General features: G+C 42.1%; 1 protein-coding gene across 1 annotated transcript in view; it reads right to left on the reverse strand.

Moving 5' to 3' along the window:
• The window catches only part of pdzd8 (PDZ domain containing 8), a gene marked incomplete at its 5' end in the record, with an annotated part of 56,719 nt that overhangs the window by 25,136 nt on the left and 13,225 nt on the right, over positions 1–18,358 (reverse strand). The window contains one exon of the mRNA XM_083897217.1: positions 8,750–8,875. Coding sequence (XP_083753343.1) covers positions 8,750–8,875 — 126 coding nt within the window. The remainder of the gene's footprint in view (positions 1–8,749; positions 8,876–18,358) is intronic.

Consider the following 18,358-nt stretch of genomic DNA (forward strand, 5'->3'; position numbering starts at 1 on the left):
GGAGGGGGCCTCTCTATTGGGACAACCCTGGTACTAATTGATTTGAATCATTGGCCTATTAAAATTTAAAGACGCCAGCTTGGGACAGAGGGAGTGTGTTTGTCTTACAGAGGACAGACTGCAGAAAAGGAGTGCTCCATTTAATGTAATGGGATTTATGGATGATAAAGGGGTTTGGATACATTATGCAATGACAATAGGGCTAGGAGAATATTATTATAATAATAATAATAATCATCATAATAATAATAATAATCATAATAATAAAAACAATTTAAATCAAATGAGTATTTCTGTAAGAATGCGTGACATAGACTGGTTGTTCTCTGGACTCATGAAAAGTGGGAGTGACTGAATTAGGTGAATTAGGGCTGTCAATATTCCTCTATAATCCCATTCAAATTCCATTTCTTTGATATTCAAATTAGGGCTGGGCAATAATACGAAAATGATATGTTTCGCGATATAGACAACTCCAGTCACATACAGGGATTAAAACACGTTTTTACTTTTAATAATCCACTGTGTGTTTCAGAACGTTATGTAGCTGCATTGTTATTCACTAGCTTCAGGGCCGACACAAACGTGCTGATGTGCTTGAATCATGTGTGAACGACACAGCTTTGTGTATGAAGTATTGACTGTGATGCTAATGATTTAGCAACTATGCAAATGTGATGATTCTGTCTCTTGGCTCCCAAAAGGTGTACATTTTTTAGGCTAAAATTCTCCCAAAAGCAGTTTGAGGAGATGCTACATTCAAATTACCCCATCTTCTTCAAATAGTGTCCGATTTACATGTGGTAGTTTTTTGCCAATATCACCTGCCACATAAAGTATTTTAATATGGAGTCCTTGCTTTATGCACTGGGACACAGTCATGTTGGAATAGAAAAGGACCTTCCTCAAACTGTTGACACAAAGTTGGAAGCATAGCATTGTCCAAAATGTCTTGGTATGCTGAAGTGTTGTGATTGTCCTTCATAAGTGGTCAAGAGTCCAAAGACTGATTGAAACACCTGAATTCAATACTTAACTGGACAAATACTGTGTTCACATAAAGTGATTGAGAAATAAATATACTGTATAATCATTATACAATTGTTAAAAACAACATATCTAATAGTGGGGATAATACCTTTAGACATCACCGCAGGAGAGAGAAAACAAGCACAGAACATCGAGCTGGTTTGTGACCAGTCACTGATAACAAGCAGCATGCACACACAGGTGTACCGACACACTCGCACCAATGCACAAAAACAAAAAGGTAGGCTTGATTCCACTTTTTGCATCCAATACCAATATCACAATCCTGATTACAAAATTTGTAGTTAACTATTAACGACATCTCTGAGTTCTCATCTTCTTAAAGTAATACAGGGCAACATTTGTACCTTAACAGAAACTTATTATAATAATTTGACTGTTTCATGGACTGGAGATCCATCCATCATTTTCAAAACATTTTTTTATACTTTGGCTGTTTCTTCAGCTTCTTTACCAGGACGCGTCTCATGAACGCACATACATTCCGCTTTACGGTACACAGCATGTAAACAAAGAGAACGCCACGAGAGAGACAACTAAACCGAAGCAGATAGAAGAAGCGAAGAAACGAAAAAGAGAGTCTGTTCGAGCACAATTAACTTGCAAATTCTGCGGAGCCCCGCACCACATCACAGGCACGAGAATAAACAAGGCATACAGGGAACAAGTATATGCTAACTTTACTAGCTGGTGTTGCATCAGAGCTGACCATCAGAATTCAGATTGGTTGATACGGTGCTTTGTTGTTCAGGCAATAAAATGTAATTTAGTAAACACTGGCAGAGAAGAACAACTGCTTCTGGTGATATTCACAGCTAAGTATTGCTTTATTTTTCTAGTGAGTACTGTTAAATATAAATCTGATGCCGATTGAGGTGCAAACGCTGGGTAACGAGCGTATATAACAACCCAAAACCGTGCAGTAAACAGCAGGTAACAAGCGTATATAACCACCCCTGATCGTGTGTGTAAACTAAGGGCCTGATTTACTAAGATTCCTAATAGAAGGCGCTATATTGCGTGCGCAAGCTTAAACGTTTCGCCTGCTGCTGGTTTGCGTTTTGCGGCTGGCCTACTTAGATTGCTTCCGCAGAAGTGGTTAAGACCGCCCTATTTAAATGAGGATTTTGCGTTAGTCAAGGGTTGTCAACATGGAGAAAGAGAAAGTGCAGACTCAACAGAAGCGCAAAATGAAATTTGAAGCCACTGAACAGCAAGTACAGCTCATTACGCGTGCCAGCCTTTGATCTGGCATCAGATGCGACGGGACAATCGATATAGATTAGGGCTGTCAAAATTAACGCGTTAACGCAGGATGATTGATTTGTGGAATTAACGCGTTAATTTTTTTAACGCATTAACGGAGTTTCTCACTTTCATCGCGCTACTAGTAGACGTGCAGTTTATGAACGGGCAAGGCAGGCAACTTTGGGGCCCCGAGCTGATAGGGGGGCTTCCGACACTCAGACCTTAATGCATCAGTGACCAGCAGCACATCTCAGTCGGAAACCCCCCTAAAGGGGCCCCACGTCTCCTCGCGTTAACCTGTTTGAAGCTGAAGGAAAATGAAGAGGAGTTATCAATCAGGAAGTTAGAAGAGGAAGAAAAAAGAGAGGAGGAAGAAAAAAGAAAAAATGACACAGTTGTAAGTGGCACTGCTGGCGCAGATAATAATATAACCATAACATTAACAGTCACTGTCTAATTAACGGGGACACAGACAGCAGCTAACATTAGCGTCAGAATGCTAGCTGACGCTAACGCTAACGCTAACTAGTAGAAGCAGTGCTTCAAAGTGCTGATGAGGAATTTCCTGCTGTGGGTTTAGTTCCCCCAAGAAAACTATTTAACTTCTATACTTTATATTTTGTTTATAATGTGAGTTATTTACAGTGCAATGTATAATAAAAAAAATTAAGTTATTTACAGTATTTAATTTTTTCTATACATTTATATTGTCTTATAATGTGGGTTCTTTACAATTTAATGTTTATTTTTTATTAAGTTTGTATAGGCTTTTACAAGTTATTTACAGTATTTATTGTTCTTTACATTTATACTTTCACATACGTTATTTATCTCTCCGTTCCTACAACAATATAAAGAGAACATTTTTATTTTTCTGGCATATTTACGAATGGTAATTAATCGTGATTAATCCACAGCTACCCTGTGATTAATCTGATTAAAAATTGTAATCTTTTGACAGCCCTAATATAGATATAAATCTATGTGTTGATTCACATAGCTACCTTAAATCATGATTGTCGTGATTATTTATTGCATTTACATGTGCCTGGAACTGTGGAAACCTGCCTGTGAGGTTTTGGTGATGCACTGTGCAGCCAAACTACCACTGCGCCACCTGAGCTTCGCCGTGCACCAAGATGAGACCAGGTTGGAGCTGGAGTCATTAAGTGAAAACAGGGAACATATGACCCTTTTATTTTTTTTTAAAAAGGGTCCTATGAAAACGGGGAACGTAGGTACGACCCTTTCCACAAACAGCAGACCAAGGTAAGCCCATACCAGTACAAACACACATTTCTTCTATGGATATCTATATTTAATTTATTCAGATATACCAACAAAGAAATGAATGTCATCTGTGAATGCGTAGTTGAACATGGAAAAGCTAATTGCTTGATTTACAAAAAGTATTGTTCTTAATGGATTTCTCAGAGGATTATGCTTCAGCAGGGTGCAGAAGTATGTGCGTAACCGCAGCCAGTTGTACCCACGGCTGTGCCAGTTAAGACCTGCCTTTCAAACGTGCTAATTATAGACGCAAAAATAAGCACCGCAATCAGTTTCAGAATTCGTAAATCACTTTGCCCATGCTAAAATAACATATTTACATTTTCTCCTCCCAGCTCACACAAAATTGTGTGTAAACGCCAAACACTTTGCATATGCATTAAGTCATGACCACTAAATGGATTGCGAGAGCTATTTTGCCCGTCTGAGAAGCGCAATCCTCGTTGCGCCCTGTTAGTAGATCAGCATCAATGCAAATTTGCGTGTGAAATCCAGTTTGCATGCATTTTTGTGCAAAGTTTTAGTAAATCAGGCCTAAAGTGTCTGTACTGCTGCTGCTTGAATCCATGCTGTCATTAAACAAAGTGTCTGTACTGCTGCTGCTCTTCAAATCCATGCTGTCAATCAATAAAGTGTCTGTACTGCTAATTGAATCCAGGCTCAGGGTTTTGGTCATTGTCTATGCCTCTGAAGAGCTTGTGCTGAGAGGTGAGGAATAATCCTGTAATAAAACCATGAGAAAAAGTTGTGAAAGATTCTAACCACTGTTGCATTGCAAGTTATTTACTTTGAATAAACAAATACAAATTACAATTGAACACAAGCTCATTAACAAACTCTTCACTAAACTGAGATCATCTGTGGTCAATATATGTAACTTGACTCCATAAGACCACAATAATTCATGCAGCACAATTGTGTAGAAGTATAAACCTGACTTCTAATTTTATGTTATACTAGTGCAGTGTCCGTATGTATGTATTCCTATAGTGGGAGCTGAAAAAGATTTTTCAGTTATGGTAATGCATGATAAGGAACGTAAAGGCTAATAAAAACACTGGGTCTGATTTACTAAGATTCCAAATAGAGAGCGCTAAATTGCGTGCGCAAGCTGAAAGACTGCGCCTGTTACTGGATTACGTTTTGCGGGTGAACTACTAAGATTGCGGCTGCAATTGACTACAGGCGCAGAAGTGGTTAAGACCGCCCTATTTAAATGAGGATTTTGCGCGAGTCAAGAGTTGTCCACATGGAGAAAGAGCAGACTCAACGGAAGCGCAGAATGAAATTTGAAGCCACTGAACAGAAAGTACAGCTGACATTCTGCGATGAGCTGATAACTGGGATCGAGGCATATATGACGTCCTTGTTCCCCGGGTCCATAGGACCTTTTATTATTATTATTATTATAATAATCCTGCGTCGGTATTTTGGACAGCTCCATCATTACCTGTTGTATCAAACAAAAAAAACTATGGACTATGGATGTTGCCGTAAAAAAAAAAAAAAGTGCTGCGCTCTCCTCCTGACTCACCTGCAGCTCACTGACAGCTGCCAGGGGGCGCTCTGCCGTTTCTCTCAATATTACACATAAGTCTAATCTCAATGGATGCGTGACTTTTTTGTCAATAAGTAAATAAATAAATAAAGCGGATCATCACAACGGCTTTTTAGCCCCAGTCCGTCCCTGGTTTCATCTGTGTTCATTCAGTCAGGCTGAGTTTCCATTACGCCAACAGCCTTTGATCTGACATCAGAGGCGACGGCACAATCGATATAGATATAAATCTATGTGCTGATTCAGATAGTTACATTAAATAGTGATTGTTGTGATTATTTAATGCATTTAAATGTGCCTGGACCTGGAAGGGTTAGGGTTAGGGTAACCTGCCTGTGAGGTTTTGGTGACGTTCGCGCACTGTGCCACCTGCGCTTCGCCATGCACCGAGAGTAGACCAGGTTAGAGCTGGACCCGTTAAGGTAAAGCGGGGTTCCCCGTTCCTCCGGTCTTAACCAGGGAACATAGGTACGACCCCTCCTTGAACCACAAACTGCAGACCAAGGTAAGCTCATACCAGTACTCCAGTACTCTCTCAGTCTCTTATGGATATCTATATTTAATTTATTAAGATATACCAACTGTGCCAGTTAAGACCTGCCTTTCAGTATCTGTATCTTAAAGTAACATAAATGGTACTAAATGAACTATAGAGATGCTAATGTTAGCTCAGCTGGGTTACATATAAACATGGACAAATATGGTGGTAAAAATAAATATAAAAATACAAAACAAAATATTTACTTTATCCTCAGGCGGCTGTTTATCCCCTTTCCTTCATCCACCATGCCAGCAGGCAACAGGCGTTGTGTGCGGCCAGGCAAGAGCCCCACTGCACCGGTGCCTGGAGCCAACGTGGGTGCCTTGTAGCCAGAGCCGAAAAAGGAGGTATTTTCCCTCGCAGTCAGTTTGAAAATGATATCGTCTTCTCAGTTTACAAGGCCAAATGAAAGGGAGCCAGAGCTGGTCGTAACTGTTAGCAAAGATGGCGGACACCGTGTTTACATTCTGGGAATTAAGTCTTGACCATTCTAGGAATGAAGTCTCGTCCCCCTATGGGTGAGTCTAAAAAGTGCAGAACTAGTGTTGTAGTTTCAAGCCTTGAACCGACGTTCCCCATCACTGACGCGAAAACGTGTCATTTGACTCAGTGATGGGTAACATTCAAAGAGGGAAAACAGATTTTTCATACAACCGAGTGAAAAACTGAGGGAGGGAAGCACATTTTTTTTTTTTAAAACATAACTGCTATTCTAGCAATAGAAAGTCAGGTGCAAATTGGTATAAGTATACCTTTAAGAACATCATAATTTAAAGTTTTGAGAAACACCAAGCAACATTTTGCATCAATTTCTGACATGTTATAGACCAAACGACTAATTGAGAAAATTTGTCAATAATAATCATGTGTTGCAGAATAGGGATCGACCAATTATCGGTCTGGCCGATAATATCGGCCGATATTCGGCATTTTTGCGTTAATTTTTTTCACCGATAACCGATATATTTAATTAATGTATTTTAAAACGCGCTCCTTTGGATCTGATGCACCGTCTCTGCCTGAAGTCACCACTCTCTTGGTTGTGTAACAATGTCCCGCCCACAACCCTCACTGATTGGCTACTTGGCGCAAGTGAGTCAGTGACAGCCAATCAATCCACACTGAAGCCTCTACATGCAGCGCCACAGACACGGAGGAGAAGCGGAGGACTGCTCCGGTGAGCCCGCAGAAAGGTAAGGCAGTGAGAGTCTAAGTTTCAAAGCATGCAACTCTAGGATGAAGTTTTAAAAAATACCACAACCTCACCCTCTAGTATAAGGGAGGAAAACCTGCGCTTTGGCTCTGGAGATTAAACTACTTCAACACGATGTACTGCTACATTATAATTGCCGCGACCGATTTAGAGCTGGGGCCAGACGCACAATAATAATAGGAGACCCTTACGGTTATCAAAACTTTGTGGGAATAATTCATCTCATAATAATATTATGTAGTGCAGTGGAAGTTTAATAGACAGTTTTGCTCTAATAAATGAATATATATTTTCTTTTTTAATTCTCACTCTTTCTTTTTGTCTCTCTTTTTATAAATCCTCATTACAGATGGATGGATCCAAGAAGCGAGTGAAAAGTACAGTATGGCAGTATTTCACACAGCCAACCCCAGGAAGGCCAGTGTGTAATACCTGCAAATACATTAATGATTATGTGATTATGTTAATTATGTGTTCATCATCATGTTAATCATGTTATTTTACAAAAAGTTAAGGCCATTTAGTCAGTGTAAACAAACAGTATACTGTATTCATTTTAATCCCAGGTGTGTTTCTCTAACTTTGACACCAAAATGTTAATTTTTACTGCAAATAAATATCGTTTCGCTTGGTTAATAATAATCGGTATCGGCCCTGAAAAATCCATATCGGTCGATCCCTATTGCAGAACTATATTTATTTTATTGTCTGGGTTGTAAGGAGTATCCTGATGCCATGATGTAGTCAACTTAGCAATGCAATGTAGAGTTTTTGGTGGCCAGTTTGTGCTCGGCAGGGGGCTGGTCCCTCTCAGAAATGTGGTGGAGCAGCAGATGAGGAGGAAGCTACATGCCATAATGAACAACAACACAATAACATACACCTCCTCCACATAGAAGCAGCCACAGTGAGAGGCTCATCTCACAGCACTATAGGAATGAAAGGTTCAGGAAATCCTTTGTTCCCACAGATATTAGGCTTTTTAACAGTGACTGTGGATCTGTCCCCCCACACCCAAACAATCGGCAGGTTGTAATAACGGTGCAATATTTCATGTTTTAGTTTCCGCTTCTTACTATTTATCTGTTTCTTGTTTGATACTTGTCTATTTTTATACTTGCATGCCAAAAGCTGCTGGAATGTGAATTTCCCCATGGGGATCAATAAAGTGTCTGTTTGTCTGTCGGGGTGCTTTCTTTTCATCGCAGGCGTCATGTCATCATCTCAGAAGTAACTGCTGCGTCTGTACACCTCAAGATGTCCAGTTATTCTCATGTCCTGCCACTCTCTTTTGGCCGCTAAATAATCCATCCGTTTGTTGTTCGTTGTAAGCTCTGGAGACAGTTTGCGACTACACGTTGCTGCTTCTTCTTCCATACCATTTCTGTACCATAGCAGAAGTGATATCGGTGTCAGCATGACCAGAAGTCTCCGTCTTCCTCAAGAAGTACTGCCAAAGATTTGCAATAGATTTTATAGTCTTGCGATATTTGCGCAGCACAAACAGGAAATGGTATATATTAAACGATTCATCGAAGGACTTTATGAATCGATACATGATCATGCAAATACATAAATCTTTTTTAACCCCAACCTAGAGTCTATTAGTGTCATTCAACAGTCTGATGGCTGTTGGGTGGTAACTGTTCCTGAGTCTGGACGTCCTGCATGTCACACTACAGTGCCTCCTGCCACAGGGCAGAAGTGTGAACAGTCTGTGCTGGGGGTGGGTGAAGTCTTGAGATATGGAATGACATGACAATAACAAAACTATGCGGTCCAGTCACAACATCCTCAGTTTGTCACACATTCCAAAACCCTTGCATTAAAAGGATTGTAAATGTTTCACCTGCTACATTCAATGAGTGTGACTTTGAGTTGGCCCTCCACCAGCCTGCTCTCCTGCACCGACAGGTCCAAATCACAAGACGAACCCAGTGGTGGCTGCACTTGGAATGGGAAGAAGGGCTTGTATCTGGAGAGAGAGAGAGTGTGTGGGGGGGAGGAAATCAGTTATACTTTAAGTCCAATTATGTTTCAGGTTTTTGTCAGCTGGGCTACATATTCTGAATTCAGGTTGCATTTACAGACATTATTTTCTTTAACCTCAAACATGCATACATTACAACATACAGGGTTTCCCCCAGTGTATTATAAGCCGGTAGGCTTTACTTGACATATTATTAACATTATCACTCCAGAAGGAGGGACGTGTGATATGAGTGCAAACAAAACACACGCAGCTCAACTTCTATGTTGAAATGGACGACTGTCCATGTCCCAGAACACAAACTCCAGTAGAGAATCTGCCTCTCCTGAATGAAAACTGAAGTTTGTACAGTACATCACAGCACATAGTAGTTGTTTATGCACCAATGCCTCTACAAGTTCAAACGTGTGATTTTGTGACTTTGAATTTACTTTATAGACACTCTCTTAGAGAGCAGTCTACAAACATCAGTTTGCAGTCAGAAAATGCCTTTTTCTAACCCAGCAGTCAATGCTGATAATGACCCTGTTAAGACCTGGGGTACAAAGACTTGTGTGGATTTCCTACTAAATCTTGGTGTACGCCAAAACCCAGAAACTGTTGTACGCACAAATAAATTCAGATGTACGCATGGATCCAAGCACGTTTCCTTAGTACATCCCAAATCAACGTGGAATTGAGTGCACATGCAGAGGTGCCAAACTCCTCCCTGTCCACGCCCCTTTTACATATGCAAATCAATTTAAATAGGCCCTGCGATTCACCTCTTTGATCAAATAACGCACTGATCAAAGAAAAGTAAAGGAATTTCACACAGTCTGAGCAAGAGATTTAAGAGTGAATGAAAAAAGTGAATGAAAACGCGCAGGGAGATTTTGTTTGACACCCTGTCAACAGGTATAAATATGACAAAAAAGACGTGAGTGGGAGTGTGTGTGAGTCTGTGGGATCAGAGCAGCGCGCGCACGCACACACACACACACACACACACACACACACACACACACACACAATACACACACACAATACACACACACAATACACACACACAATACACATCGCTCGTGCGTAAAGATGGCAGGACATTAAAAACTTTGACTCATGTTTAATTTTTTTTTTTATTATTTCTCACAATTAAAGAATGCAGATATGTGCCACGGCTGACATTTGCAACTTCACGCCCGCTTTTACTGACATGAATACTGAACACAGCGACACAATCAGGGGCTTGTTAGAAAGCTCTGTAGCTCTAATTTCACCAGCAGAAAAAAGCAAAGTAAACCAAAAACATGATATGTGAATGCGCACATGCCCAAATGTGCATGCCGCTGGTTTTCATCATACGGGACAATTAAAATAATAAACTATTTACTCACCCAGAAGCCACCCACTGCGCACTGTTCCAGCCTCCAGCCTGTTCAATTTGCGCATCACATATGATTTGAACATTGATGGAATGAAAATGTTTCCTATTAACGTAAACACATTCTGTGACGGCGCTTTTATAGCGATGTGTGTGCAGTCAATAGCTCCGATTACATTAGGGAAATCGGCTCTCGCTGAAAATTGCGTTTTAATGTTGGCCTGTTCAACAGCATTGTATGGGAGTGTGATGTAACTGGATGACATTCGGATGATTCCATCCCACACAGCTGGCATGGCTCGGCTCAGGGTTGACTGGCACACTCCTGACCGCATCGGCTTATGAGCCAATTATCCTTGTTTGCAAGTAAATCCTCGCGTTCCCTAAATACTCGCTCACGTCAGATTGTTCATAAATGTGTCTCTGATGTGCACATCACTCTGATGACTACATGTTTTCACATTATTAACAGTTTCCCAGCATCACCACTAAGTGTCGCCAAAGGAACAATAGCTGGAGAAACGGGCGTACGCCAGCCATGAAGTTGGCGTGGGCACCGCACATTTCTACGGTCATTTCATGTTTCATACATCTGAACGTGAGCGTGGAAAAGGACGTACGCCACGTTTTTGTGCGTACGCAACCTTCGTACATGAGGCCCCTGGTGGTTTGAGGCTGCATGTGGCCTTATTCTTGATCATCTGCTCAGTGGTAGTTTCACAGCATTGTCACACTAATCAGCTCATATTTTAATTTGCAGCCATCTCCACAAATGTTGATTCTGGCTGCAATGTGATTTCTTTATGTTTTTATTTTCGCTATTTTTTCTTCATGCAACAAAGACATGATTAAAATGTGATTAACTTTGGATTGTGGACAAAAGAAAAGAGGTTTTGAGGTTTGAGAGTTTCTGGAGAAAATAATTGTTAGCAGCCCTAGTATATAAATTAATGCAATAAGATGTATTAATGTTTATCGTTTATTCATGAATTGTAATCGTTGTCTTCAAGTAGATTTCCAGCCCTAGTTTGAGCCCTAGCCGTAAGTGACAGGAACACATTACAGAGTTGGGAAGACAAAATGATTTGCCTCAGTTTGTCTTCCCAAACTCTAAGACAATGAGATTTGGAAAAACCTGTCCACCAGCTTTAGAAGGTATGATGTGACACAGTGTGAGGAATGTAGAAATGTAAAAGCTTCTACTGTTGGGTGTGTTGCTCTGTGAAAAAGTGACTCACTGAGTCTTCATAAAAACAGCCATTGTGATGCTAAAGCATGATGTAACACACCCATCTTTTGCTATTTTAAGCTGATGTTACCATTGTTGGCCCGAGGCTCCTGCTGCTCCAAATAAGTGGACTTTGTTTAGGGCAAGTCTTCCTCTGTACTGATTGAACTGACGGTACTTTGAGCCACATACAAGTATCTGTGTCCAAACTTTACAGCTCTTTATGTGAGCATCTGCATCGCCGTCGGTCATTCATAATCCGATCAACAATAACGACAGTAACAAATACTAATATCACAACATTCAGCCCAATACTGCATTTACATGTACGAGCATATCACTTAAAGCTTGGCCTAGTGGAAGCTTGGCCTAGTGGAAGGGAATTGGGCTTGTAACCGGGGAGGTTACAAGGCTAGTACAGATCAAGGTTCAAGGGCTGGGTTTTCCCTGAGCAAGGTACAAGATAGAAGTGCTGCCCACTGCTCCTCTGCCTGTTTTGTACAAAAGGGTGAGATAAATTTGATTTGAATGTTTGAAAAACATTTTTTTTCAAAATTCGGGATTTCCGTTTTTTTCAAAATTACACAAGTTGAAGTTTTGAAGAAGCCACTACATGCTTCAAATCACAGTATTGTGGGTCTTAAAACCATAAACTTTGTGTTTGAATTAAGGTTGTTTTATCGCTGTGAATCGCTCCTAGTTTGGGTGGGGCGATCTCACATTCCAGAGCTTTTGTTGTTTTTTCAGCCAATCAGATGACGATCACGGAGAATACACATGGCTAATTAATATGCACGCTCTCACTCAGAGAGAGCGAGGGAAGGGAGGGGGAGAGATAGGCCTGGAACTTTCCAGCTTATGTGTTCAGTGTGTGTGCGAAATTAAAGCGGTATTATCATCAAAGCAGTCATCATCAAAGGACAGAGAAAGTACAGAGACATATCTTGTGTGTGGACTGTTAGCATTTAAGCTAGCGATCTTTATGCTAACGTGTTAGCAGACTTCAGCATCACAAAAACAACAAACAGATGGATTATTCAGCGGCTGAAAGAGAGCAGGACACACGGTAGTTGTCTGAGATGATGACGTGACGCCAGCACCGCTCTATCTCCTTTCTAATTGGACATTTGGAGGCGAACAGACGTAAAACTGCGACGAAAAGGAAGCACGCCCGGACCTCTTATCTGATCGGAGGCACTGAAGTCTGCCAGAATACCTTTCAGTTTCTTATGAGGTGAGTTTTCATTAACGTTGTTAATCTATGTTAGGTTGGTGTTCATTCAAGGTCACATACAGACGCACATAGGGACGCTGTCTTTTAATAATCCACTGTGCGTTTCATAACGCCGTTTGGCTACATTGTTATTAGCTATGCTTGCTTAGCTCGCTAGCTTGGTACTGTATTTTTACAATGAGAATGATGCGCACATCAAAACTTTTGTTCAGTCAGATGAGCGTATTATAAGTCGTAAGAGGAGCATGTCACGGCCCTCTTTGAGATTTTGTACACCCGCAGGTTCAGTTTGATAATTCATATGCTTTGAGACGAAACTCCCGTGTTCGAAACCTAACATTGAATTGAATGATGTGTGAATGCCACACCTTTGCATGCATGAATCACACGTGATTAACAGACGTGATTAACACAATGTGTGATTAACAGACGTGATTAACACAATGTGTGATGAACGTGTTAATTACACGTGTGCGATTCATGCACATAAAGGTGTGATACATAATTAAAGCAATACTACTGTATTAAATACTACTGTGTAAATGTGATTTTTTTGGAAAAGTAAAATAATTATTTTCATTGTGGTTCTTGCTGTCAACAGGTAGTGGAACACAGCTCTCCTGAAAGTCGCCTCAATATTCCGCAGCTTGTTGGAACGGCAGATGGCAGAGTGATAGTAAAGGCCGACTGGCAGACACATCTGAGTCCCTACTTTCGAAAGCTCCAACAGATCAAGAGTTATCAGCAATTTAGGTATTTATATTCAAAATTCTGTATTTTATGAATAAAAAAATCACGAATGGACATAATAGTGTTCCATGTGAACAGTGAGCCGTGTTTTAAATATCCTGTTGTGTGCTTCTATTCTGTCACAGCTTTGATGCCAACAGACCAGGTGTGGTGCTTGCTCAAACTCACAGTGACGCAGAGCCCATCGAGTTTCAGCGACTGCGCAACCCAGGAGTTCTGCCCCCTGTTGACAGTCTTCCTGTCCTGGCCCCACCTGGACTGACCATGGACAGGCAGACGTATCTTTACCAAAAAGGTAGCACAGAAGAGTAAGCAGAAGAGTGATGTCACCATTTAGCCCGCATATCAACTGTGATGGACAGAGTGGGTACAGCCACATTGTGGGGGAGGAACTGGTATTGAAGATGATAATATAGTCCATGGTCTGGAAAATATTGAACTCTCCTTCACACACTTGGATATATTTTATTTGATATTTGAAGTATGTATCTATCTTTCACCTTTCTTGTTTCTCATTTTTATTCAAGTGCTTTTTGTAACAGAAGAATTTCCCTCTGGGGATCAAGAAAGTAAATTCTGATTCTTATCAGTCCACTGAAGTACTTAAGGCAAATAACACTACATTGACATGAACTACATTCATTCCTTTGTTTTCAAACTGCTACACTGTATCTGTCCTGTGGGCTAATAGACCAGATGTCACTGACAGCTAGACTGGGTGGGGGGTTGTGACCATGTTAATGTGATGCAAATGAGCAGCTATTGGCCTGGCTCCTCAAGTTGGTCAAGATCTTTCAGGCTGAATTTCTCCCTAAAGCAGTTTGAGCAGTGCCTACATTCAAATGGCCACATCTTCTTCAGAAATTATCAGATGGACATGCGTTTGATATTGTTGGAAAGCTTAGAAATCACACTTTCGAAATCTGTAAATAACTCCAAATGTCCCGAAGTAGACTTGTGAACGCTTGTGCCATGGCTGGACTAAAATATGTAGCCCGCCACAGCAAAAGAGGGAACAAGTCGGCCCAACGCATACCGAGTAAACAAAGAAAAACTTGCGCAAGTTGAAGTTCCACAGAAGCCACTACATGGTTCAAATTGTAAATCGAATCGAAATCGCAATATCTGCCAGAAAAATCGCAATTTCATCTTTTCCTAAAATTGTTCAGCTCTACAGGGATGTCATCCGATTTACTTGTTTTACTTTCCTCTCTTTCTCTCACACTCACTCCTTCGCCACCTACTCATAAAGCTGGTAACCACCTTGAACTCATTTTCACAAGAAACTGCTCCACCTTCAACTTCACTCCACATGTCTCTGATCACTTTTTTATATCCTAATCTCTCCCAATCGGATGACCTCATCTCATCAGATACTGCACTTCTCCTTCGTAAAAATTCGATCTCTCTCCCGTCTCTCTGTCCTCAACTGTTCTTTCAGCCCTTCCTTCAACTATTCCCTCATGCATTTCAACTCTGCCACAGACACTTTCCTCTCTACTCTGTCCTCCTCTCTTGACTCTCTCTGTCCTCTTACTTCACAGAGGGTTTGTAAGTCCTCCCCAGCCCTGTGGTTGTCTGACTTAGTGCGTGCTAAGAGACCCACAATACGAGCAGCAGAAAGGACATGGAGGAAATCAAAACACCCTGGCAACCTGCTTTCCTATCATTCTCTTCTTTCCATATTCACTGCCTCAATCTCTGTAGCCAAACAATCTGTCTATTAGACTAAAATTCAATCCTCCTTCTCTAACCCCAAAAAACCTTCTCATTCTTCTCAAACCTATTTATCCCTAATTAACTATTACCAATCATAGCCAAATTAATAATGATTGTACTTGTAGATAGTTGTTACATGAATCATTGTACAAAATTTGAAGGCAATATCTCCATCAGTCTGGAAGATAAAGCCGAAAATTTGTTTTTAGCATAATAAATTAATTTGGTAATTAATAATAAAGCTACAAAGATCGGGATAATTCTCAGGTGTATGTGATGCCCATGCAACATTTGAAGCCAATACCTGCAATACTTTGGAAGATACAGGCGAAAATATGGTTTACATATCATTAATTAATTAATTAATTAATTAACTAATTAATTAATTAACTAATTAATTAATTAATTAACTAATTAATAATAATGGTAGACAGCTCAAAATCAATAGGGATCATCTACAGGGGGTATGTGACCCATAAAAAAAATAAAAAAATTTAATCTCAAACGCCTTTCCAGTTATCGCGGATATAACGGCTAAAATCTGCGGACGTGGACGACGACGCGGACAACGACACGGACGCGCGAGACCGATTCCATAATATCCGCGCACGTTTCTCGCAGGTACCCGGGTACCTGTGCCCCGCCTGCCTCCTGGCTGGGCTGGGACCGGCGGTTTGGGCTTGGGGGCGGCTGTGGGGCTCCGGGGCGCTGGCGGCTGCGGTAGGTAGTTGGGTCGGCTGTTAGTCTGTCGGGGGGAGCCCCGGGGGACCTGGCCGTGGCTTGCCATGACTCCTGGGAAGGGTGATGGTGGGCGGCGAGCTGGTCGCCCGGCGGTGGCTGACTTTGAGCGCCCTGCCCTGGGTGGACGGTGGGTCCCTATGCCGGGTGGGCGTGGGGTCCGCCGTGGCAGATCTTTCGGCCTCTGACCCATACCTGTGCGGGGGGTCTTGCCCGGGGCGGATCCGGGACCCTGCTGTCTCCTGTTCCTTGGGGACCCCCGGCTGGGATCCCTACGTGAGCCTCTTCCTGCTCCCCTCTGGGGGGGAAGTCGTGTGGTTGGCTCCGGGGTAGGCGTCGGGGATAGCTGTGGCGGGCTCCGGCCTGCCTCCTGGGATGCAGTCTGGGGGAGGCTCTGCTGTCCCTGGTGGTGGGCTGGGCTGCCCTGGGGGCCTGGGTGTGCCCCGGATGTGGGGACCTGGGGCCTCAGTGCCTACCTCGGCGTGTGGTGGGCTAGTCTGTGCCCGTGGTGCTGTCCTGCCCCCTCGGGGTGGGCTCTGGGCGGTCCGGCTCTGTGGCTCCCTGCCCTGGTCTTGTGCGGGCCGAGGGGGCCGGTGGACGCTCCATGTGCCTGGTTAACTGCCGATCTTCTTCCGGGGGGCGGCGACGCGGTTTTCACCACGGATTCCCGACCACACCAAGTGACAACCTCTGCACATACATATACATGGATGCGCGAATGCACAGACATACAGATACACACACAGACAAACTCTGGTTCATGATAGAACCAATATAAACTGATACAGCCGTTATAAACAAGATCACCTTTTCTATATGTGGTTGTTAACAAATTCTAATGGTACTGTACTTATACAAATGCATATCAGTGTTATTAATGTTGTAATGTTATCATTATTTCCTTAGTGTGTTATGGTACTAATTTCTATCTAGTGTCTCGCTCTCCCTCTCTCCCTCCCTCCCTCTTTCTCCCCATCTCTCTCACACCTCCCTTGTCTGTCTACCCACCCTCACCCCCACCCCCCTGTCCAGCCCGGTCCTCACACACAACCTAATAAATATATAAATCAATAAAAAAAATACATAAATAGCAGGACGGGCATTACAGCTCCGTAATTGCTCGCCCTGCAAACAGCAAAATCTGTTCAACACCAACAGACATGCAGTCAACCATAGTGCATGCCCGGGGTACTGGACAGGACAGGTTTAGGAAAAAAAAAAAAAAAAAAAAAAAAGTGCTTTACAAACTACATCTAACCGACAAACGTCTCCTTTTGTCTGTGGTACAAACGAGCCTGAGCTAAAAGGGATCTGGACTACCAGACAAGATAGCTGTTTACTGTAGTGATCTCATACTTTTTCCACTTCAGACCAGAAATCATCAAGAGAAAGCTCTTAAAGAGGAACAACACAAATCTATAGCACGAGTATACAACACACACTAATGAGGCTATAGACTCTGTGTATAAACTATATGATCATCTCTTGCCCTGCTTGTATGTGTATTGTAAGTGTAATGTTTGCATTAATACTTGCATTGGCCCCTCAGTGGCAATAGAACGTGCGTTTATTCGGTTTTTTTTTGTTCGCTCATTCATTTGCTTTTGGTGGTAACCTTATTTTTTCCAGGGTTCTTGTAGGTATTTGATTTTTTTTACTTCCACTGACTGTATGTAATAAAATTTTGATTACAAAAAATATACCTAAATCTGATTAAAATAATCAATAGATAATAGAAAATAGTGTTTTCCATGACATTTTTACAGGCACTTTGTCAACAACTGGAATAACATTGATTTTACATTGGCCAGATTGATCTGGCCTGTGGACACCAGCTGAAAGGTCCCTTGGGCGGGGGGGGGGGGGGGTTTAATACTCCACCTAGCAATGGGGCAGAAATTCAAGTGCACCCAACGCATGTCATGGGCACCAGGCTTTTAGCCAGCAGGGCGTCCGGGCGTCCTGGGGAAAATAATAAGAAATGAGATGCCCTACTTTTAGGCAGGACGCCCTAAAGACATCCTATTTTTCCCCCGGTAACCACCGAAACGATGTTGTGATGACGCGCGGGTGTAGACAGGCGTGTGCTGGCTGTAGTTTTTGCGGACAGCATGCGCATGTCTATACCTGCTTAGAGTCTGTCCAAGATCAGTTTGGAACACCACAAGATTCCAACATGATGTGAGTACACGGACAGTCTCTTTGCGCAAAAGCAAAACTTGGCTGCAGCGCAGATTATGAACTCCCCGCGACACTCTCTTCTCTCTCTCTCTCCCTTTGAGCAGTTAACTAAACTCATCTGATGCATCCGTTATTCCCTTAATTAGAGCGCTAAAGCATCCTCTACAGAAAGAATGAGACCACGGAGTGAAAACAATAAAAAGTGCGCTCTACTCGGATCCCCTGTATTTCATCGCGACTGTACTCGATCCTGGT

This window comes from Microchirus variegatus (assembly GCF_963457635.1).
Source record: "Microchirus variegatus genome assembly, chromosome: 11".
In the NCBI taxonomy this organism is placed as follows: domain Eukaryota; kingdom Metazoa; phylum Chordata; class Actinopteri; order Pleuronectiformes; family Soleidae; genus Microchirus; species Microchirus variegatus.